This window comes from Mustela nivalis (assembly GCF_964662115.1).
Source record: "Mustela nivalis genome assembly, chromosome: X".
In the NCBI taxonomy this organism is placed as follows: domain Eukaryota; kingdom Metazoa; phylum Chordata; class Mammalia; order Carnivora; family Mustelidae; genus Mustela; species Mustela nivalis.
In genome coordinates this window covers 81,833,001-81,854,865 of record NC_139040.1, presented here as the reverse complement: position 1 = coordinate 81,854,865, position 21,865 = coordinate 81,833,001, and the positions used below count along the sequence as shown (strand labels likewise).

Genomic DNA, 21,865 nt, shown 5'->3' with positions numbered 1-21,865 from the left:
CTGAAATGCATTCAGATTTCTGTGAAAGAGGCTCATTTGCTTATCTTAAAGCCCTGAGGGGCAGGCATCTAATTTAACATGGATCTAGGAGCCTAGTAAGGTATTCTCCAAAGATGGAGCTGATGGGTACCCTCTTTGCGCTGTCCCTCTGCCTCGCTTCTGCTTTCTGGTATCTCCTGGAAAGGAGCTTGAATGCTCGTATGATGCCCCGAGGTTTGCAGTTGGTACCCAGGGTATACCTCTAGATCACCTGGCTCTAGTGGCCAGCAAGACTCACACTCACGGTAGTGAGTTTTGCAGTATTTACAACAACCAAGACTTGGAAATAACTAAAGAGTCCACCAACGGGGTGAATGGATAAAGAAAATGTGTGTGTATACGATGGAATATTACTCAACCATAAAAAGAAGGAAGTCTTGCCATTTGCAACAACATGGATGGACCTTGAGGATATTGTGCTGAGTGAAATAAGTCAGACAGAGAAAGAGAAATACTGTATGATCTCCCTCATATGTGGAATCTAAAAAACAAAACAAAATGAAGTCATAGAGAACAGATTGGTGGTTGCCAGAGGCGAGGTTGTGGAGGAAATAGATGAAGGGGTCCAGTAGTATAAACTTCCAGTTAATAAGATAAGCCCTGGGGATGTAATGTACATCATAGTGACTGTAGTAAATAATACTGTGTATTATTGTATATTTATTTTATTATTTTTTATTAGAAATATGTATTATTAGCCCCAGGGTTACAGGTCTGTGAATTGTCAGGCTTACACACTTCCCAGCACTCACCATAGTACATACCTTCCCCAATGTCCACAACCCCACCACCCTCTCCCTACACCCCTACCCCCAGCAACCCTCAGTTTGTTTTGTGAGATTAAGTAAGAGTCTCTTATGGTTTGTCTCCCTCCCAATCCAATCTTTTTTTTTTAAGATTTTATTTATTTATTGGACAGACAGAGATCACAAGTAGGCAGAGAGGCAGGCAGAGAGAGAGGAGGAAGCAGGCTCCCCGCTGAGCAGAGAGCCCGATGTGGGGCTCGATCCCAGGACCCTGGTATCATGACCTGAGCCGAAGGCAGAGGCTTTAACCCACTGAGCCACCCAGGTGCCCCCCTCCTAATCCAATCTTGTTTCATTTTTTTTCCTTCCCTACCCCCACACCCCCCACTTTGCCTCTCAAATTCCTCATATCAGGGAGATGGTATGATAATTGTCTTTCTCTGATTATTTCACTCAGCATACCCTCTAGTTCCATCCACGTCATTGCACATGGCAAGATTTCATTTCTTTTGATGGCTGCATACTATATTATATATATATATATATATATATATATATATATATAATATATATATATTTTTAAGATTTTATTTATTTATTTGATAGAGATCACAAGTAGGAAGAGAGGCAGGCAGAGAGAGAGAAGGAAACAGGCTCCCTGCTGAGGAGAGAGCCTGATGTGGGGCTCGATCCCAGGACCCTGGAATCATGACCTGAGCCGAAGGCAGAGGGCTTAACTCACTGAGCTACCCAGGTGCCCTATATTATTATATATTTAAAGTTGCTAAAGCTTAAGAGTTCTTAGCACAAGAAAAAAATGTGTATGTTTGGTGATGGATGTTAACTAGTCTTAGGGTGATCATTTTACAACAGATAAAAATATGGAATTTTTATGTTGTACGCCTGAAACTAACATGTGTGCATTATATGTCAGTTTCTTTAAAAAGTAATTGCTATTTATTTTTTAAAAAATTATTTATTTATTTGACAGACAGAGATCACAAGTAGGCAGAGAGGCAGGCAGAGAGAGAGAGACAGAAGCAGGCTCCCTGCTGAGCAGAAAGCCCAATGCGAGGCTTGAACCCATAACCCTGGGTCATGACCTGAGCTAAAGACAGAGGCCTTAACCCACTGAACCAGCCAGGCACCCCAAAAGTAATTTATATTTTAAAGAGAAAGACTAGGGCACCTGGGTGGCTCAGTCAGTTAAGCGTCTGCCTTCGGTTGAGGTCTTGATTTCAGGGTCTTGGAATGAACCCTGGCATCAGGCTCCCAGCTCAGCAGAGAGCCAGCCGGCTTCTCCCTCTGCCCCTCCTCCCACTTGTTCTCTCCGTCTCTCTCTCTCTCAAATAAATAAAATCTTAAAAAAGAAAAAAAAAGTAAAGAGAAAGACCAAAACAAAGTCTGGAAGGATGTGAATCGCTGTGTTAAATAGTGAAGAAAAATAAACATTAACAGTGCTCAACTGCAGAGCATTAGAGAGTGGGTGATTTTTTTTTTCTCTCTCTCTTACATAAGTATTTCTTGGTTGGTTGAAAGTTTGACAGTGAACATTTGTTACTTTTAAAATTAAGAACAAAAAGCTGTTTCTATTTTGAGAAGAGCCTCTTTGAAATGTATAATTAAAAGAAATAAAATGCCTGTAGAATTAGGCAACAGGAGAGAATGGTCTTGGTGAGGGGCCCCCTTTCCCATAATCTTAGGAAGTGAGCAGACCCCCTGATGTCCCTGTGTGTGTCCCCCTGCAGTAATATGGCCTCTTATTCTTTCTCTGATCTTATTTTTCTATGTAAAATGTGGTATCAGTGCAATCATTTTTTCTTTCTGGTTTGATTTTCAGGAAGATTTCGACGTCGATCACTTTTTGTCTGACTATAGGAAGCGTGTCCAGCTGGAGGAACTAAGAGGAGATCTGGAACTCTACTATAAACTTCTTAAAATAGGCATGGTCGAGCTCATCAACAAGGATAATGCAGATTTTGTCAACCTTTCCACAAACTTGGTAAACCTGAAATTCACAAGTCCTACACACACACACACACACACACACACACACACTTTCTCTCTCCTTCATATTTATTAAAAGGGCAGATTTTTTAGAAACCTTTCAGTTGATTACCCCACCAACCCCACCAGAAACTTGAAGAAATTACCAATTTCATTAATAAAAGAACTAAACTTTTTGGAATACATTTTTTTGTTTGTTTTAGTTTTTATTTATTTAAGGTTGCTCTAGTTTGATTATGTTTCAAATTCATTAGTCAACAGTGAAAAGTAAAGGATAATAATATCCAAGGGGTTGTTTTATTAGTTGCTAAGTGATTACCCTGAAGTCTTCCTTGATTTAGACTAATTTGTAGGAGCAAATGTCCACCACTCTTACAATGTTTAATTTACTTCCAGGTATATCTGTTAGCGAGAGCTAGGTTGAGGGAACATTGGCCAATATTGATATTTTAAAAGTTTGGTTTTATAAAAATAGAAGGATGATTTGCAGTGAGCTTATCAATTGTTTGTAAAAGCCGTTTAGAAATGTTGAATTTTGTTACTTGGCAGAAAAGTCTCCTTATTGATGCTTCATTTTGTTTTAAATCTGTTTGTCCAGAGAAGCACAGAAAGTTGCAGCTCCGTGGGAATTTCAAGAAGCATTAAAATTAATGATGCACATTTGCTTTTGGGAAATATACCACTAAGATAAATATCCCAATAGGATTAAAAACCTAGAAAATTTTACTTCTGTTTAATTTCTATTTTTCTCGAGGCTTATAATAATGTTTAAGAGAGACGTAGCCCGTCAGACTTTCACATCAGCTGGCTGAGTATCATCAATTACAGACAGAGAACTGTTCACCTTCTGTGAAAATTTTTCACTTTCATTTAAAATGTCATCTAAAGGCAAATTGTTCTTAAGGAAACTTTCGTTTCTCATGACTTCCCTTATTTTTATAGTTTCATGTATTTCAACAGAATTTTTTCATATTCTATGAACAACATTAATGGCCAAATAACACTTCTGTTGTTTAGCTAGTTATGTAGCAAAATACGGTTGTGCCAAAAAAATAACTTAAATCTGGTACTGCTTTGATCGTTAAATAGATACGTCACTATTACTCCTTATCATGATGTGTTTGTGCCAACCTGGTTTTGCCTTTAGGTTGGCATGGACAAAGCCCTCAATCAACTTTCTGTGCCTTTGGGACAGTTACGAGAAGTTCTGGTAAGTCCCCAATTAATGAAAACAGCCTGCTGTGACGCCTGTTGTCCTCCTCGGCTTTTCTCTAAGAATTCTTTTCATCTGTTAGTTTGGTGGAACTGGTGGTTGTATTTTAACGGTTCATGATTATAATATTCACCTTCAGAAGAGTTGTAAATGATTTTGTTTTTGCATATGCCAGAAACCTAAAAAAAATGTTCGATTTGAAGAAGATATATTCTCAGAGTAGACAACCTTAAAATGTCAGGGGAGAGGAAGCGTATTTCCAAATTCAACTTATTAATGCCACTTTGGTCATATGTAAGTGGTTTCTAACTTACGAATGACTTGTATTTTAACAGTTTGTAATCTTGTAAATATCCCCCTCCCGCGCCACGTAATCTACGTGTGGTTAGGTTCCTGGGCTGATCTACAAAAACTGTGTAATCCCTAATGGAACTGAAGGATAATATAAATAAAATGTCATACTTAATAAATGTTACATTTGCATGTTCTCTCAGAAAAAGCTCTGTTGTGGGAATGGGACTCCCCACCTCTAAGCCATTGGGAATAGGAACTCCACCTGGGTGAACAGTGGAGGGGGAGTTGTGGCATCACTTCTAACAGAAAACTGTGCTGCCCTGTCTCCCCCCCCCGCCCCCCCTATCTGTGTCTGGTGCCCTGGCTTCCGGCCTCTGTCCGTTCTGATGCCCTGTCGTAAACTTGTCATAAACGACACTATCCTTCCTTGTGTGTCTCCTCTAGCATGAGTGGCCTCGTGCATCCCTCCCCTAAGACAGTGCCTGCATCCTAGAGAGAATATAAGGAGAACATAATTTAAGGGAAGACACAATACATGGTTAGAACCAAAAAAAATGCAGAGTAACAGAAATATCAGTGCTGAGAAGCCTAGGGGAGGGGCAGGCAGGAAAGAGTTCATGAAAGAGGTAAAAATCTTGAGTTGTGCCTTGAGGTAGCCAATACTTTCCATGGTTTATGTCTCATTTGAATTTTACAAAATCTTGTTAAAGGTACTTTTCCTTGGAATGGAAGGGATTTTCGTGGTCCGCTGTTGGATTCCACACCAGCCGCTGTGGGGCTCTCCCACTGCCTCCTTGGTGTGCCTCTTCCTCCCGGGGCCTCATAGTGGTGTTGTTTCCCATGCCTAACCTTCCTTTGGCCTCCCACTCTTCTCTCGAACCCCCTCCCTGGAGGCAGATTTGCTCTACTCACACAGGCTCCCGTCTCGCCTCACCCCCTGCCATCACCATATCCCCTCCCTTTTCCATGGCCTGTCTTTATGGCCACTTTGGTCCTGCTCAGCCACAGGCCTGACCTGCCTTTCTGGTCCCAACTCTGAAGCTGTTCTGTGAGATTCTCAGACCACTGAGGGTTACGACTATATCTGTCTTCATTGTATCCCTGTGGGCTGCCACAATACTGACATCCAGGAGGTGTTTCATAATGTTGATGGAGTGAATTAATCACCTTCCTGTGGAATTTTTGTGATATGCCTACTTCATTCTAGTTGTTTCTGTTAACCATTGTTTTGGCCCTAATTCCTAATTATCTCTTTATTCATTAGCTTCTGGACATGTTTCTCCACCTCTGCGCTCTGCCTTTTTCTGGTCTTCTGTTCTTCATTCTTGATTCCTGGTATTTCCATACCCACATTTCATCATCATGCATCAGTGCTTTGACATTCTCTCGTTCTCCAAAATATGCAGAATCTAAAGACCTCATCTCAGTGAAGTCGGCCCTCCATTCCTATTTCTGCTCCTCTCCAGAAGGAAGCCTGCAGTGCACATGGTTGTGTGCCTGTCTGACCCTGCCCCTGAGTGTGTCTGCACTTATATCTGCTCCCCATCCCCTCCCCACCTCGGCTGCTGTGTACACATGGCTTTCAGAGTCTGATTCGAGCCCCGTCGCATTTACAGACTCTCCTGTACTTTGCTTCATATTATCTGTTCTCCATTCTAAGCCCCCTCATCCCCATAACTTTCACTGTATATGTGTCATTCTTCTTCTGGCCATGCGACCCTGCCTTCGTGTCATTATGCCCCCAGATCACGAGTCCCCTCAACAGTAACTGTGTCTGGTATATCTTTTTTTTTTTTTTTTTGTCAATATCTGCATAGTACTGGTGCACAGGTATTAAGTTCTGTGGAATTGAATGAGATGTAGGAACTTGATAATGTGACAAAACAATGTCTGTAATATGTTTTCTTTATTATTCTTTTAAAGAGTCTCAGGTCATCTGTCAGTGAAGGAATTCGGGCAGTAGATGAACAAATGTGTAAACAAGAGGACATAAGGAAGAAAAAGGTACCCTCCAGTAGATTTCTTATGCTGCATGCCAGTTGAAGTCCTCTCCTCTTGTCTCCGTGAACTTGTCAGCACTATTCAGCTTTTTTTCAAAGCTCTCACGCATGTGCATTTTATGCATTATGTCACGTTATCTACCTGAAATAATAAGACGGAATTTTAGAGGTACCCACACGATCTCAAGATCACCCACTTTTTCCAGAACAAGAAACAGTGATAACTGTTGTCGGTGCAGCGCTTGACAGTTAACGACTGTATAAATTGTCAGCGGCCCTGTAAAGAAAATAGGCCTATACTAGAGACTAGGGGAGAAGTGGGCTTTCCAAAGCAAACTCAGGATTCTGCCGTAGGTTTGTTGTTATTTTCTGATCCTGTGTTCTTTATGTTCTGGTGTTCACTTTAATTTTTTCGATTCCCAGTAGTTTGCATGCGGTGTTGGCTTAGTTTCAAGGTGTGTGAGACAGGCAACGGCTCTGTACGTCTGAGGGCTCACGCTGGGAGTGTGCCCCTTAGTGCTATCTCCAGTTTCAAGTGTCCCCAATGTCATTCATGATCATAACGATGTAGGGGCACAGCGGGCATTGGGAGTCTGGGCTTCTGACTCTCGCCTGCTGCTCTGTACAATGTTTTCTATGTGTATTATTAGCATATTTGTTAAAATCTCAGTGGGGAGAAAGCCTGTTTGAGGGACCTTCTGTTTAATTCGCCTCTGGATCTCCTCACAGCTTTTATCCAAAGAATGCTTGTCATGCGCTTCCAGACAAAACAGTAAGCTTTATGAGAGCAGGGTGTATTTCTTGCTTTATTTTCTCGTGTCCCCCTCCTCCCCCATCCCCCGTCGGAATGAATGTCGAGCTCCCAGGGGTGTTCAGTAACTATGTATTGAATGGATGACTTTGTATTTTTTTGTTCTTTAAGGATGAGAGTTTTCATAATGTTCCTCAACCTCTTTGATAATATTTGTAGTGTAAAAGGTCTTTAATGATTTGGTGCTTGGGCATATAGGTATATGCACATGTAAACTGAGAGGGTCAGTACGATCGGAAGCCAAAGTTAAAACATGAATAAAGGGCCATAAGAAAACAAATGGAAAGGCGCCTGATGGCTCAGTTGGTTAAACGTCCGACTCTTGATTTTGGCTCAGGTCATGATCATAGGGTCATGAGATTGAGCCCCGCATTGAGCTCTGAGCTCAGCAGGATGTCTGCTCGAGATTCTCTCTCTCCCTCTGCCCTTCCCCTGCACGCGCACATGCAGTCTCTCTCTCTCTCAAATAAACAAATCTTTTTTAAAAAAATAGGAAAGAAAGGCCCATAGAAAGATTCAGGATGGGGGAAAGAAGAAATAAGAGTATAGAATATGAGAAAGCAAAGTCTAGGTTTTTTTTTTCTCTATAAACTTGCAATAGAATATGGAAGTATGCTTATTCTAGAACTAAGGTTTGTATTCTTTCTTTTTTTTTTTAAAGATTTTATTTATTTATTTGACAAAGAGAGAGCACACACAGGCAGAGAGGCAGGCAGAGAGAGAGAGAGAGGAGGAAGCAGGCTCCCTTGCTGAGCAGAGAGCCCGATGTGGGACTCGATCCCGGACCCTGAGATCATGACCTGAGCTGAAGGCAGCGGCTAAACACACTGAGCCACCCAGGCGCCCAAGATTTGTATTCTTGATAATTCTGTGTTTCATAGAAATATTCAAAATATAGCATGCCCTATATATTTGAAGTTAACTTTTGGTCTTATATTTTCCTGCATTTAGCATGGGAAATAAAGATGATTAAGAGTAAAGATGGTGACGTTTTTTGTTTGCTTAATTTTTATTTTTATAGATGTGTGTGTTGAGGCTTATACAAGTTATTTGATCAGTTGAAAAGATTGAAAAAATCTTAAATTCACAAAGTTCTAAAGAAACCTCTGCACTAGAAGCAAGCAGGTAAGCTTTTTTTTTTTTAACTAAGTAGCACATAAATTAATACTTCACATCCAGTCTAATTAGGCGGGGACGGCTTAGTTAGAATTCATTTCTGAACAAGAAGAAAATTCAGGTTTGTGGCTAGAATGTAGCTCCAGGGGAGTGGAGAGCATGAAATGGTGAAATCTATAACATGTTCCTATAAACCCTTTGGTTATAGACCACAGCTCCAACACGTCATTATGCTTGCAGTGGAAAAGTATATTTGGAATCACCTTCCCTGAGGACTAGCAAAGTCCTGTTGATCTTTAAGGCATACCTACCATTCATCTTGGTTTTTATCCATCTCGTTTTTTTTCCTAGACATGCCCAGAGTATTACCATTGATGTATTTTGCACCAGAATTATATTATTATGAAACAGTGTAGGACACATCCAGTTGAAATTTACAAGCAGGAAAGAAAAAGCTTATGAAATAGGAAAAGGATGATGGCTCTCTTTGTTATACTGTGATTGTCTTGTTCCCCTCCTGGTGTGAATTTTCAATCAGCCAGGGTAGATGAGTGACTCAGAAAATGAGTAGTTAGGTCCTGTCAGCACCGTGAGACGCACAGTGGTGCAGTGGGAGTAGCCCGGGCTGGTCCTGCACATACCAGCTGGACTGCCTGCGTCAAGGTCGCCTGGTGCCCTGCGTGCTCTGTTGTGTAAGGCTAACAGTCCCTCCCCTTGCAGGCAGAGTTAGGTTTCTAAATTTTAGGAATTAAGGTTTTAGATTTGGAAGGAACTTGAGAGACCATATGCTCCACATGTCTCATGATGGAGATTAAGAACGGACACATCCCAAAGGAAGCGATTCTCTGGTCCTAGGTCTCTGCCCCCTTTCACATCAAGGCATTCAACTAAGTGGTCAGCCTCCACTGTGCTTGTGTCTCTAGCCCGTAGCACTCGTGCTTCTGCCCCCGTTCGTCCACACTTAGCAGACAGTCTGTATGCGGCCCTTCTGCAGCCCGTGTGTCTCCAGCGGCTCTGCTTCACTGCGGCCCTTGGCAGCGCCTGCAGCCCCTCCAGCCATGTCCACGTTCGGCCCCTGGGGAGCTGGCCCTCCAGTGTTCTTCCCGTCTTTGCTGTTGCTGCTGTGCTCCTCGGATAGAAACACCTCGGTGAGCTCTGTGTCTACAATCCTGTCCCTTTGCAACACTGTCCTTGATAAACAGACATTGTGCGCTTTCTTGCTCAGAATTACCTTGGAGGACTTTTTTCTCCAGAAGAGCAGCTCTGAGCTCTAGAGTCAGGAAAGCCAGAGCAGCGTCAGCGCATGGTAAATCCATCATACTCTGCCAGGCCCAGAAATGCTGAGATAAGGATAAATAGGAAATGCGCATGGGATCAGTCAGTAGAGGTTGGGATTACGCTTCTGATGCTCTGGGATGGGGCACACCGTGGCAGGTCTCCAGACATTTTGGGTTTACTTACAGTGTGTTTCCTCACTACCTGACTGCCCATTCTCAGATGTGGGATGCCTCATAGAGCCCAGCAGGGGCTTTGGGGCCTTTGTTGTGTTTTTTTTTTTTTTTTCACTGTTCGGCTTCCTTTTGAATGGGGTTGACGCTTTCTAATGTGGGGGGCAAGAGGGAAGTGTATCCAGTCCACTTGATGGCAGATGCACTGTGAGTGATTTCTCACCAGCTCCCGGAGCACCGAGCTTGCTCCTTCTGCCATTGGGTAAATGTAAACTTGGAGTCCGCTGCTCTGAGCAATTTCCCAGGTTGCTGCTAGGCGGTCAGATTTAGCTGATTGAGGAGACAGCAGTAGTTGGTACTGGGGAGGTACTTGGGAAGGAGAATGAGGCAGGCGGAAAAGAAGAGGGGGATTTGGGTATGAACGGTAGGACAGGGCAAGAGAGAGGAGGGGGTTAGAGAATGGGAGAAGAAGGGCACGAATGGGAGAGCCCGAGGAACGTGGTGGAAACATGCAGTTGTACCCACACTGACCTAAAATAGCTCCATCCCCTTGCCTGGGCCCTGTGGCCCGGGCCAGGCTGTGTCGGTGGCTTCTACGACCTCCCTGCTCCTCACCCCTCGCACCTGGGGCCTGCTGCACAGACAGTTTGTCCTGAAAATTGATGGCATGCAGGTGCAGGTGCCTGAGCGCTGTAAGGCATGGGGGGCAGTGAGGGTGGCAGGTTTTAACTTTGGGAATTACACTTCTCTAATTGTCTCTACTAGCCCTCTCTGGACTAGACAGATTTTGGAGAGAATTGCCACAGAATTTAACCAATTACAGTTTCATGCTGTTCAGAGCAAAGGCATGCCTCTTCTGGACAAAGTAAGACCAGTAAGGGTTAGTTTCGATTTTCAATTTGCTGTTTGCGAATTTCCTGGATGATTTTGGTTTGACCTAGCATTGCCCCCTGATAATTGCTACTCTACAGGATTTTGAAGCTAGCTTTGAATTTTTTTTTCAGTGTCTCCTGCTTGGGACCCTGCTTCCATTATGTCACACTAGATAGATTTTGTGTAAAGACACAAGTGTAGTCTCCAAACTATGCAAGTAAAATTAATTCTGAATTTCATGTAACTTGACACATCATATGATATAGTCAGAGTTCATTTATCCAAAGCCCTTGACTGGGTTTAAATGCACGTTTGTCCGATTTACTCCGTAGCTTAAGAGGCAAATAACTTTTTGTCGTTCAGTAATTGTCTAAACTTCACTTTGATGAAGCCGATTTACTTTCAAAGAAATCATAGGGAGGGGACGCTTCAGTGGCTCAGTCAGTTAAGCCACTGCCTCTGGCCTAGGTCATGATCCCAGGGTCCTGGGATCCAGTCCCACCTTGGGCTCCTTGCTTGGCAGGAAGCCTGCTTCTCTTTCTGCCTGTGTCTCCTTGTGTGCTTGTGTTCTCTCTCGACAAATAAATAAATAAAAACCTTTAAAAAAGAAAGAAAGAAAGCAATCATGGGGAGAAGAGATTGATTGTTATTCTCTAGGAAATGTTGGGATTTTAATCTTACATATATTCTGGTAGAATTAAAGGCTCGCTTTATATATATAACACATATGTATATAAGTTATACACATATATTTGAGCTTTTAGAAACTGTTGTGCCTGGACCTTCTTTCCTGGTCTCTCTGTTCTTGCAGCGTATAGCCCACATTACGGCCATGCTGCAGCAGTCCCTGGGAGGCCTGCTGCTAGAAGGGCTTCAGACTTCCAATGTGGACATCATATGGCACTGCCTCCGGACTTACGCTACAATTGACAAGACACGGGATGCAGAGGCGTTAGTCGGTCAAGTACTGGTGAAACCGTACATGGATGAGGTTTGTGCCCCCATGCACCTCATTCCGCAAACACAGAGCATCTAATCTGGCTTCGTTTCTTGACTGGGTGTGAGAGAGCTCAGGGCTCTTCCTTGAAGATGCTCCTAGTTCCTGCTCTTCTGGTTGTAAGAAAAGGTTGGTCCCGCTTGGTGCCCATCAGCATGGCAGGAATCAGGCATGTGCTCTGGTCTCTTCTAGTGATGCCATAGCTCAGGGATCATCTTAATTTAGTAGGGGTGAGGGACTTGCCTAGGAAGAAGGTACGGATGAGAACATTTTTAGGTCAATTTCCATTTCCCTAAGTTATACGTCAATGAAGTTGCCGAAAAGCGTGACCCCACCAAGGCGCCCGTGCCCACTGGAGGAGCTGGAAGACAGCTCTGTGCTCAGGGAAAGTCCGTGAGGGGAGGCGTCTTCGCAGAATTGATGTGGCCTAAGTCTTGAAGACCATGGGGGAGTTTGCCAGACTAGGAAGGTGGGAGGGAGGGAATATTCAAAGATAAAGGGCTTTTAAGGGCGAGTTAGCGGGGTAGTACCTTAAGTCCAGAACTTGGTTACCCAGTGTTCTTGACCTATGAGGATACAGTTAAATACAGGGAGTCAGTGTATCCTGCCTCTGAGCGGCCAGAGTATGGGCTGCACCGTGTGAGGCCGCCAGCAATCAGCAGCTTCCCATTTAGAGAGCGTCATCGGTTTCATCTAGTTCAGGCTGACAGAAGTCATGAAGCCAGTCTCAGCGTTTGAGGGCTTTCTTCCAGTCACCTGCCAGTGCGTGCGTTCTTTCTGTCCGCTAAGTATAAAGCTACCCACCATGACTTCAGGATGAAAGGCTTCCAGTTTTAAAACGGGACAGTATCCCAGTGATAGAAGTGAAATTGAAGGATTAATTTCAGTAATCTTCTCAGCTTCATTAGGACTATTAAAAGTAAATGATCTGTCAGTTCTTTGTATGTATCCTATTATAGTTCATAGCTCTCTCTGTGGGGGTGAAAAAGATCACATTATTCTTTGTCACTAAATGAAAATATTTTAGTTATTTAATTTATGCCCTTTTCATTGAACTGAATCTAATATGCTAAATTAGGGAAGTACTTTACGTTTCCGTGTCGTTAAATGAACTGTGGCCACGTTTGTATTTTAAGTTTGTATGCTTGTCATTCACCTCCTGCAACTCAGCCTCACCAAAAAAAATAAAATACTAAAGCAAAATAAGATGTGTTTTCTTCCATCACTTTCCATCTCAGCCCTTTCCCTGTTCTGGAGACGGTAGAGGATAAGGCCAGGGTGAAGATGGTACAGAGCTGTTGTCTGCAGATACAGTATTTCGCTTTTAAGCTCAGAAGGGAAGCAGATGAGTGTGTGTGATGTTTTAGCTTCAGGCCAGTCTCTGTCCCTCAGCCTCTGTGTCGCCCAGGGTTGGAGCAGTATTCCCAAATCCCGGGACCTAGATTTTCGTGCCGTTGTTACTTACCTCCTGTTTAGAAAGCATACTGAGTGGGGAGGAGGAAGGACGAAGTGCATTTTTAAGGTTTACTTGATTCTTTTCTCTGTAGTGTATAGTTCATACTTCTCTTGTAGGTGCTTTAAAAACAAACAAAAACACAAACAAACAAACAAATAAATAAATAAAAATAAAACGCTCTTCCTTCTGCTAGGTGATTGTAGAGCAGATTGTTGAGTCTCATCTGGACGGCCTGAAGATCATGTATGCTAATAAGCTCCTGGAGTTCGTTCCTCACCACTGCCGCCTTCTTTGAGAGGTCACAGGAGGAGCCATCTCAAGGTGACGTAAACTGCTGTGTATGCACCTGAGCTCAGTTTAGTGACCACCTGTCACCTCCTCATGTGCCGCTGATCCCTGGCTGTCCTGTCTGACCCGGGAACGTGTGCTCTTCCCTATTTGTTACCAGTGCTGTGAGGCAGGTGTCGCTTGCCTGGGTTTACAGGGAAAGGGAATGAAGAGTGGGGACGAATCTCAACGGTGACATTTGTGTGACTCCAGAGCCTCTGCTTTTCTCTTGTCTATACTTTCTCCTTAACCAGGTTCAAAATCAAAATTGGTTTCCTTCCATTATTGTGATGTCATCATCGGTCTAGAAATACCAATTCATTTTAATTCAACACGTTTTATACTGGTGGCAATTAAAGTCATGTTCGGTTTTCCCTCCCTCTCTTATTTCATTTCCATGGCTTTCCAGTTCTGTTTCATGAATATCCCATTACCTTCCACCATCTCCGTCATCCCAGTCCAGACCTTTGTCGCCTTTTGTTCGAGGGTAGCGGGCTCTCCCCACCTGGTCTCCCAGCTCCACCTGTCCCTCTTCATTGCAGCCCTCGGCTGTCCCACCTTCCCAGAGCTCTGCAGCCTTCCTGAGTCGCCTGTGGCTTCTCATCGCCCACAGAGGAGCATCCAGTCTTCCTGGCCCAACCTGTGACCCTTGGTGCTTGAGTCCTAGTGGTTCTCTGCTGTAGAACTTTCTACTGTGGAACTTTCCCCCATACCACTATGGTTCCTGGCCAGACAGGAGAGCTTGACCTTCCCTAACACACCTGGTACAGAAGATCCCTGACTTCACCTTGGTTCAGTTTATGGTTTTCTGACTTTTTATAATAGTGCAGAAGTGATATGCATTTAGTTTGGATCTTTTCCCAGGCTGGCGATCTACAGTAGGGTCCTCTTTTGTAATGCTGGGTGGGGGCAGCGAGCACAGCCCCCAGGCAAACCACGTGATCACTAGGGTCAGCAACCAACACACTTGAACCGTCCTGTTCTGACTTTCAGTGCAGTGTTCAGTAAGTTACATGAGATACCAGACACTTTATTGTGAAGTAGGCTTTGTGTTAGAGGATTTTGCCCAACTGTGCAATACTGTAAGTGTTCTCAACACATTTAAGGTTGGCGGGGCTAAGCTCTGATGTTCAGTCGCTTAGGTGTTTTCCATGCATTTTCAACTAAACAGATTTCCAGCTGAACAATGGGTTTATTAGAAGCCAAGGCCGTCATAAGCCGAGGAACATCTGTCTGTACTGTGCGCCTCTGTGTTTTCCTTCATTGCTTCCTGTCTCATATCCCTTTGTCTTTCTGTTGATCTGTCACTCCACATGAAGCTCCAGTCAAATACAACTTCTTTTTTTTTTAGGTTATTTATTTATTTACTTATTAGAGAAAGCATAAGGAGAGGGGGAGGCAAAGAGTGAAGCAGGCTTCCCACTGAGCAAGGAGCCCGATGTGGGACTCGATCCCAGGACCCTGAGATCATGACCTGAGCCACCCAAGCACCCCCAGGCTATGGTTATTTCAATAAAAAGTACTATTTGTTAATTCTTCATCTAGTGAAGATGAATTAAAAATAGAAAGTCAACTCTGCCACCTTTAAAAACCCAGGAACAGAAAATAATTCCACAAGCAGATATAACCCTATCCACAATAAATCACTTTCAATCCAGTCCTGAAAACTAATATAGAGTAGGAAGAAAGCATTACAGAAAAATTTTGTTTTTATTAATCAAGCTGGAAAATAACGGGCCTTACACGAATGCCCTTTAGGAAGACAGTTCTTATAGTTTTATGTTGATGGAAACTAACATTACATTCGAAATGCATGTTAAAACCATGACTGTAGGCTAACTACCACTTTCAGTCATCAGAAGATGAAAAATGGTCAAGAGTCACCCAAACTGAATCCTGGTTCCTCCTGGAAAATGTGTTCCTAAATATTTTCCCCCTAAACTACTGTGCTCTTTCTGTATCTTACACAGCAGACACTGCGATGCACAAACACATCCAGAAGGCCTTTGAGGGCTGACAGCCTGCTGGAACAATGAGGAATTCACCCGGGTTTCTGCCTTTCTGCCGGGCCCAGAAAGTTCTGGGGAACCCAGGTGACGTGTCATGAGAATACAAGTGTGCCTCACACCGTATGTATCATCTCCTCAGGGTAGACACCAAAATCCATGTTCGTATATGAAAATCCGAGATGCGTACAGAAATCAAGAGTGATTCTGTCATCTTGAAAGAAAAACACACTGTTGCGCTGCCACATGCCTCGTTTCTCCTCGAGTGACTTCAGGAAGTAGCGATTGCAGTCAGAAATCTCAGAAAGAAAAATTAGAGTAAGGGCAACACCTGAAGTTTACTCCTGAAAATACTTGGAGAACGACTGTGACCAATAAACCAGGGCTTAGTTCATGAGACTATGTCAATGAACTTATACCATCCCATGTCCTCATCCCATGTCACCCTCATGTCTGGGAGATGGAGGGACGTCTTCATCTTCCAGAGCTACTATTAGGGAAAAAGGTGGAGACAATACTGACAGGAGTCCCTACTTCGGCAGGAGAGCCAAAAACACCTTGCCCCTCCATAATCCCAAATGAAAATAAACATCTCGGGGTGCCTGTGTGGGTTAAGCTTCTGCCTTTGGCTCGGGTCATCTCAGGCTCTTGGGATCGAGCCCCATGTCAGGCTCTTTGCTCAGCGGGGAGCCCACTTCCCTCCTTCTCTCTCTGCCTGCCTCTCTGCCTACTTGTGATCTCTGTCTGTCAAATAAATAAAATAAATAAAATCTTTAAAAAAGAAAAGAAAAGAAAAGAAACATCTTATTTTACTAGTGTGCAGCAGTGACTATGCAGGAGAAATTATTATTATATTATTATTAGATGATATATTATTATTATTACTATTATTATTCTTGTACTATATTGTTAACCTTTTGAATTCAGACACGGAAAATTTTTAATAAAATATGAAGGCCTTTTTTTTTTTTAAGACTTTATTTATTTGAAAGACAGAGATCACAAATAGGCAGAGAGGCAGGCAGAGAGAGGGGGAAGCAGGCTCTTCACTGAACAGAGAACCCGATGCGGGGCTTGATCCCAGGACCCTGGGATCATGACCTGGGCTGAAGGCAAGAGGCTTTAGCCCACTGAGCCACCCAGGCGCCCCATGAAGGCTTTTTTTAAAGAACAAAAACTTCAGACTATATCTTTATCCTAGAAGTTCCCACTACAACTGGCTTCTGTCTTGGCCAACATTTAGCCATTCAGATAAAGTCCGTATTTAGTGCTTCGTGTGTATGCATGTATAAAATAAGAGGACAGTCATAAATCTTTAAGATTGTGTATAATAACCATGAAATAAGGATTCTTGATACACAAGGTCTCGTTCTGGGGAAAACAGCTGGAGAACAGTATGCAGTTTTCAAATGACGGAGGGGAAATACGCATTCGGTTATGAGAAAGGGAAGGAGAACAAGACCAAATATTAATAAAAGGGAAAAAAGCTTTTTCTGCCATCTTTCCGTGCTGCAGTCACAGTGTGAACAAATGTCCCACAGATGCCCTCAAGAACATTAACACTGCTGAAAGGGGAGGCGAAGGCCAGGTTCTTAGGAGGCCCTGCACCAAAGTCATCGTCCCATTTCTTCACTGTGATGATGAAGCATGAGTATATTGGCAAATTTGAAATTATTGATGACCACAGAGCTGGGAAAACTGCTGTGAACCTCACGGGCAAGTTAAACAAGTGTGGCATGACCAGCCCTAGACTTGTATAACTGAAAGATCTAGAAAAGTGGCAGAATATTTCCATCCCCTCAGTTTGGTTTCACTGCATGGAAAAATTCTTCTGGCATCATGCACCATGAAGAAGGAAGAATCCAGGCTGGAGGGAAAATCCTGGGATTCCTTTTCCCTAGAAATATAATATACATGGCACATGAAATGCTTCAATGGGGAAAAAAAAGGAAAATAAATTACAGTCAACTAATGTTTGACAAGGGTGCCAAACAATTCAATGGGGGTAAGAACAGTATTTTACTCCTAAGCAGCCACATGCAAATACTGAAACGGGAGTCATGCCTCACACCATACAGAGAAAATAACCCAAAATGCATCAAAGACATAAATGTAAGCATTAAAATGATAAAGTTCGGGGTGCCTGGGTAGCTCAGTTGGTTGGACGGCTGCCTTCTGCTCAGGTCATGATCCCGGAGTTCCCGGATCGAGTCCTGCATCAGGCTCCCAGCTCCACAGGGAGTCTGCTTCTCCCTCTGACCTTCTCCTCGCTCATGCTCTCTCTCATTGTCTCTTTCTCAAATAAATAAATAAAATCTTTTAAAAAATAAAAATAAAATAAAATGATAAAGTTTTCAGAAGAAAACACAAAGGTAAATGTTAGTGGTCTTGAATCTAACAACGGCTCCTCAGCCATAACACCAAAGTACAAGCAACTTAAAAAAAATAATAAATAAATGGGACTCAACCAAAATGTCCCAGTTTTGTGCTTCCAAGGACCCCATTGACAAAGTTAAAAGACAAGCCACTAAATGGGAGAAAATATTTGCAGGTCATATATAAGGAACCTGCATTCAGACTGTGTGAAGAATTCTTACAACTCAAATGAAAAGACAACCCAGTTAAGAAATGAGCAAAGAGGGGTGCCTGGGTGGCTCAGCGGGTTAAGCTGCTGTCAGGTCATGAACTCGGAGTCCTGGGATCAAGCCCCGCATCGGGCTCTCTGCTCAGCAGGGAGCCTGCTTCTTCCTCTGTCTCTGCCTGCCTCTCAGCCTGCTTGTGATTTCTCTCAATAAATCTCTCTCAAATAAATAAATAAAATATTTTTTAAAAATGAGCAAAGAACTTGAATACACATTTCTCCAATATTCAAATGTATACATTAATATATAAATGTCTATATAAATATATTTTACATTATCATATATTTATATAAACATATTTATGTAAATATATTTACATTCTTAAATATTTAAATATAAATATGAAATATATAATACATATATAAAGATACATCTAAGGTTTATATAAAATATATGGGACAATAAGCACGTGAAAATATGCTCAACATCACTAATCATTCAGGAAATGCAAATCACAACCATGGTGAGAGACCACCTCCCACCCACGTGGATGGCTACTATCAAAAAACCCAAAAGCAGGTGTTGGAAGGATGTGAAGAGCTGGAACCTGTAAATTGCTGGTGGGCTTGGAAAATGGCGCAGCCACATTAGAAACGGTTTAGTAGCTCCTCAAAATGCTGAGTTGCCATATGACACACCAATATCACTCCTGTGTATAGAGCCAAGAAAAAAACTATCCCCACACAAAAACTTGTGCATGAAGGTTTAGGGTTTATTCATAATAGCAAAAAGGTGAGAACAACCCAGATGTTCATCAACTGATGAACAGATAAATAAAATGTGATCCATCCAGCCAGTGGAATATTATTCAGCCTTGAAAAGAAATAGAATTTTGATATGTGCAATGACACAGAGGAGCCTTGAAAACATTCTGCTGATTGAGAGAAGTCAGTCACAGAAGACCACATCTTGCATAATTTGATTTATACGGAATTTCCAGAATAGCTAAATCTACAGAGACCAAAAGTAGATTAGGGTTGCCTAAGACTGGTGGTGATGGCTAAAGTTTTCTTTTGAGGATGATGAAAATGTGTAGGTAGTTCAGTATAGTATAGTTAACTATAGTGAAAGCCATTAAATTGTCCACATTAGATGGTGAGTGGTATGGCCTGTGAATTATATCTAAATTAAGCTGTCATCGAAAAATGCAAAGAACTTCTATATTTATCAAGTAGAAAAAGAATGAACTTAATTAAAAACATCAAAAATAGGGAATGTAAAAACAAACAAAATAAGATGGGAGGAATAAAATCATGACTGTTTATCATTAATTTAAATGTGTACAGACTGACTTTTTCTATTAAAGCGCCTATCAGGGGGTTACAGATCCATGTTGTTCAAGAAACATACTTAAAATGCAAAAGGGATTGAGAATGTATCAGGTGAGGAGATACCATGCAAAAGAGAAAGCCGGAATGGCAAAATTCATCGCAGACAAGCTGGGTCTAAAGTTATAGGTACTAAGATGAAGAGGGACATTTTTAAAGGCAGAGTTTGGAAAGAAGATGTAAAAGGTATAAGCAGGTATACATCTAACAACATAATACCTAAAGACTCTAAAAATGCAATAACAAGGTAAAATTTTAGCTTTTCAAATGGGAGTATCTACTAGAAGGAGGGAAAAACAAGGACACACAGAAAATAGACATCCTGGGGCGCCTGGGTGGCTCAGTATGTTAAAGCCTCTGCCTTCGGCTCAGGTCATGATCCCAGGGTCCTAGGATCGAGCCCCACATCGAGCTCTCTGCTTCGCGGGGAGCCTGCTTCCTCCTCTCTCTCACTCTCTGCCTCTCTGCCTACTTGTGATCTCTGTCTGTCAAATAAATAAATAAAATCTTTAAAAAAAAAAAAGAAAATAGACATCCTTATTTCCCTCGGAAAACATTTCTTTCTTACACCTAAGAAAAGCCATATTTGTAAAGATTAATTGCATACTAGGCAGCAAAGGAAACCTTTACAAGCCTTCCAAATTAAAGATTTAAAGAACAGTTCTTTGATCACAATCCAGTAGAATCCGAATTAGATAACCTGGTAACAAAAAATTGAAACTACATACATGTTAAGAAATACAGTCTTCAGTCAAAGAATAAATCATAAGACGACTGAAGAAAATCTTGAAAGCAATGGAAAGGTGATTATTTCATACCAAAACTTACAGAAGACACCAGAAGTTATACTCTAAGGAGACTTTAGTGTCAAATGTCTTCAATTTCAAACATTTTTTGAATAAAAGAAACTTCTCATTTAAACCCATCAGAAAAGGGCAGCTCACTCAAAAGAAAGGAAGTAATTATAATAAAGATAAATTTTTAAACTAATAAAAAATATGAGAGGCAAATAAACTCAAAGTTGTTTCTATGAAAGACTAATGAAATAATAAAAAAAAAAAACTTCACATGTCCTATTAAGGATAAGAGAGGGGGAAGATGGGTTGTGGGAGGAGGTGGGAAGAGAGGGAAGGGGGTTGGGGAAAGAGGGTTTCAGGGAGGAGGGGACAGAGGGAGAGAGAGAGTTGCAAAACAGATAAGGATTGGGAACAGAGATATAAAAGCAAATGCATAATATAAAAGAATCACTAAACTGCAAGGCACTTTATACTAATCAATTTGATAACCTAGAAGAAACGATGATTTCCTAGGAAAACCAAATCATCCAAATGATTCAAGAATGGAAAATTCAGAAGATGAGTTCCAAGATCAGACAGGTTTGCAGCTGGATAACTGTCCTTCTACTGTTAAATGGCAACAGGCAATTAAACAATAATAAGTCAATTCACTTGATGAAGCTGAGCACAATTTTAATACCCAAACCTGAGAGGGAGGAACGGGGAAGCTATTAACAAATCTGGCTTAGGACAGATTAGTTAACAGAAACTGAACTAATGTTAGCAAATAACAGAAGTCAGGCATCTATCAAAAGACTATATCCTGAGACCAACTTGGATTCATTCCAGGAAAATAAAGGGAGCTCAAGACCAGAAAATCAATAAGATTTACCTCGTCACTAAATTAACTGTGAAAAAACTCTTAAGACTATAGCAATAAATGCATTTGATAAAAAATAAAGGAACCTGATAAAAGGTGAGCAGCCATTCTTTATAAAAAATGAAGATAAAAACAAGGACCTTATTCAGGAGGGATTATTAACCAGGAAGCACTAGATCAAGAGGTAGATAAAATGAGCCCATATTTGTTAAACAGTGACAGAGCCCCATGCGTGCGTGGATAGAGGCGAATGAGCTCATGGATGAGCACCAGGCTGTCAACAGGTATTATAGGGACAAAGGCAGTGGTGAGGAGAGGAGAGTCTTAACAACAGGGAAGAAGGTAAAAGGAGGATTGCAGTTTAAAATTGTGCATGGTACAAACACATGCAAATAAGACCGGATATTTCCCCGTGTATACTTTTTAAAACCCTGCACACATTACTGGAACTACCAACTCTTGCTTTCAGCTCCGCAGCCCTGGCGTGCTTTCCCAGTACCAGGATGCAGGGGTAGATCCTCCATTGGTGACATCCTATGTCATTGTACTCCTAAAGGGACAGGTGAAACAGCTCAGGGGCTGCAGGTCGGAACTCAGGCATCACTGTGCCCACCACAGCTCCCTGTTTGCCCAGCCCCCACTCTGAAGCACCGGGCACTTGGAGCTGTTAAGAAGCAGGGATCTGAGCAGTTCTCTGGTTTCCCGTGGAGCCATCTGCATCCATCATGTTTCCCACAGCTCTCCCCAAGTGTTGGTGCTGGCTCCCCCCGAGTGTTCCCTTAGCTCCTAGCACACCCTTCTTATGAGAGCACCTAGTACTCCCCGTCACAGTGCTCTGTCTGTCACATGCGTCCATTGATCCACTTTGTGCTGGTTGAGGGCTGGAGCCCCCTCCTGTTAACTTCT

The 21,865-nt window shown here is 42.3% G+C and overlaps 1 protein-coding gene across 6 annotated transcripts in view; it reads left to right on the top strand.

The window, feature by feature from the left end:
- The window catches only part of LOC309856284 (conserved oligomeric Golgi complex subunit 2-like), a 33,588-nt gene extending 16,421 nt beyond the window's left edge, over nucleotides 1–17,167 (top strand). Inside the window, exons 2-7 of one of the 6 annotated variants that reach the window (XR_014307130.1) lie at nucleotides 2,626–2,787; nucleotides 3,940–4,002; nucleotides 11,359–11,538; nucleotides 13,194–13,321; nucleotides 15,298–15,456; nucleotides 16,875–17,167. Coding sequence is in view for 4 of the 6 variants with exons in the window: in XM_082717229.1 (XP_082573355.1) it covers nucleotides 2,626–2,787; nucleotides 3,940–4,002; nucleotides 11,359–11,538; nucleotides 13,194–13,295 (507 nt within the window). In the remaining 2 variants the exon portion in view is untranslated. Of the gene's footprint in view, nucleotides 1–2,625; nucleotides 2,788–3,939; nucleotides 4,003–11,358; nucleotides 11,674–13,193; nucleotides 13,702–15,297; nucleotides 15,754–16,874 lie in introns of those variants that run through there. The other 5 variants (XM_082717229.1, XM_082717228.1, XM_082717227.1 and 2 more) reach the window with 5 other exon arrangements.
- Nucleotides 17,168–21,865: the final 4,698 nt, after the last annotated feature.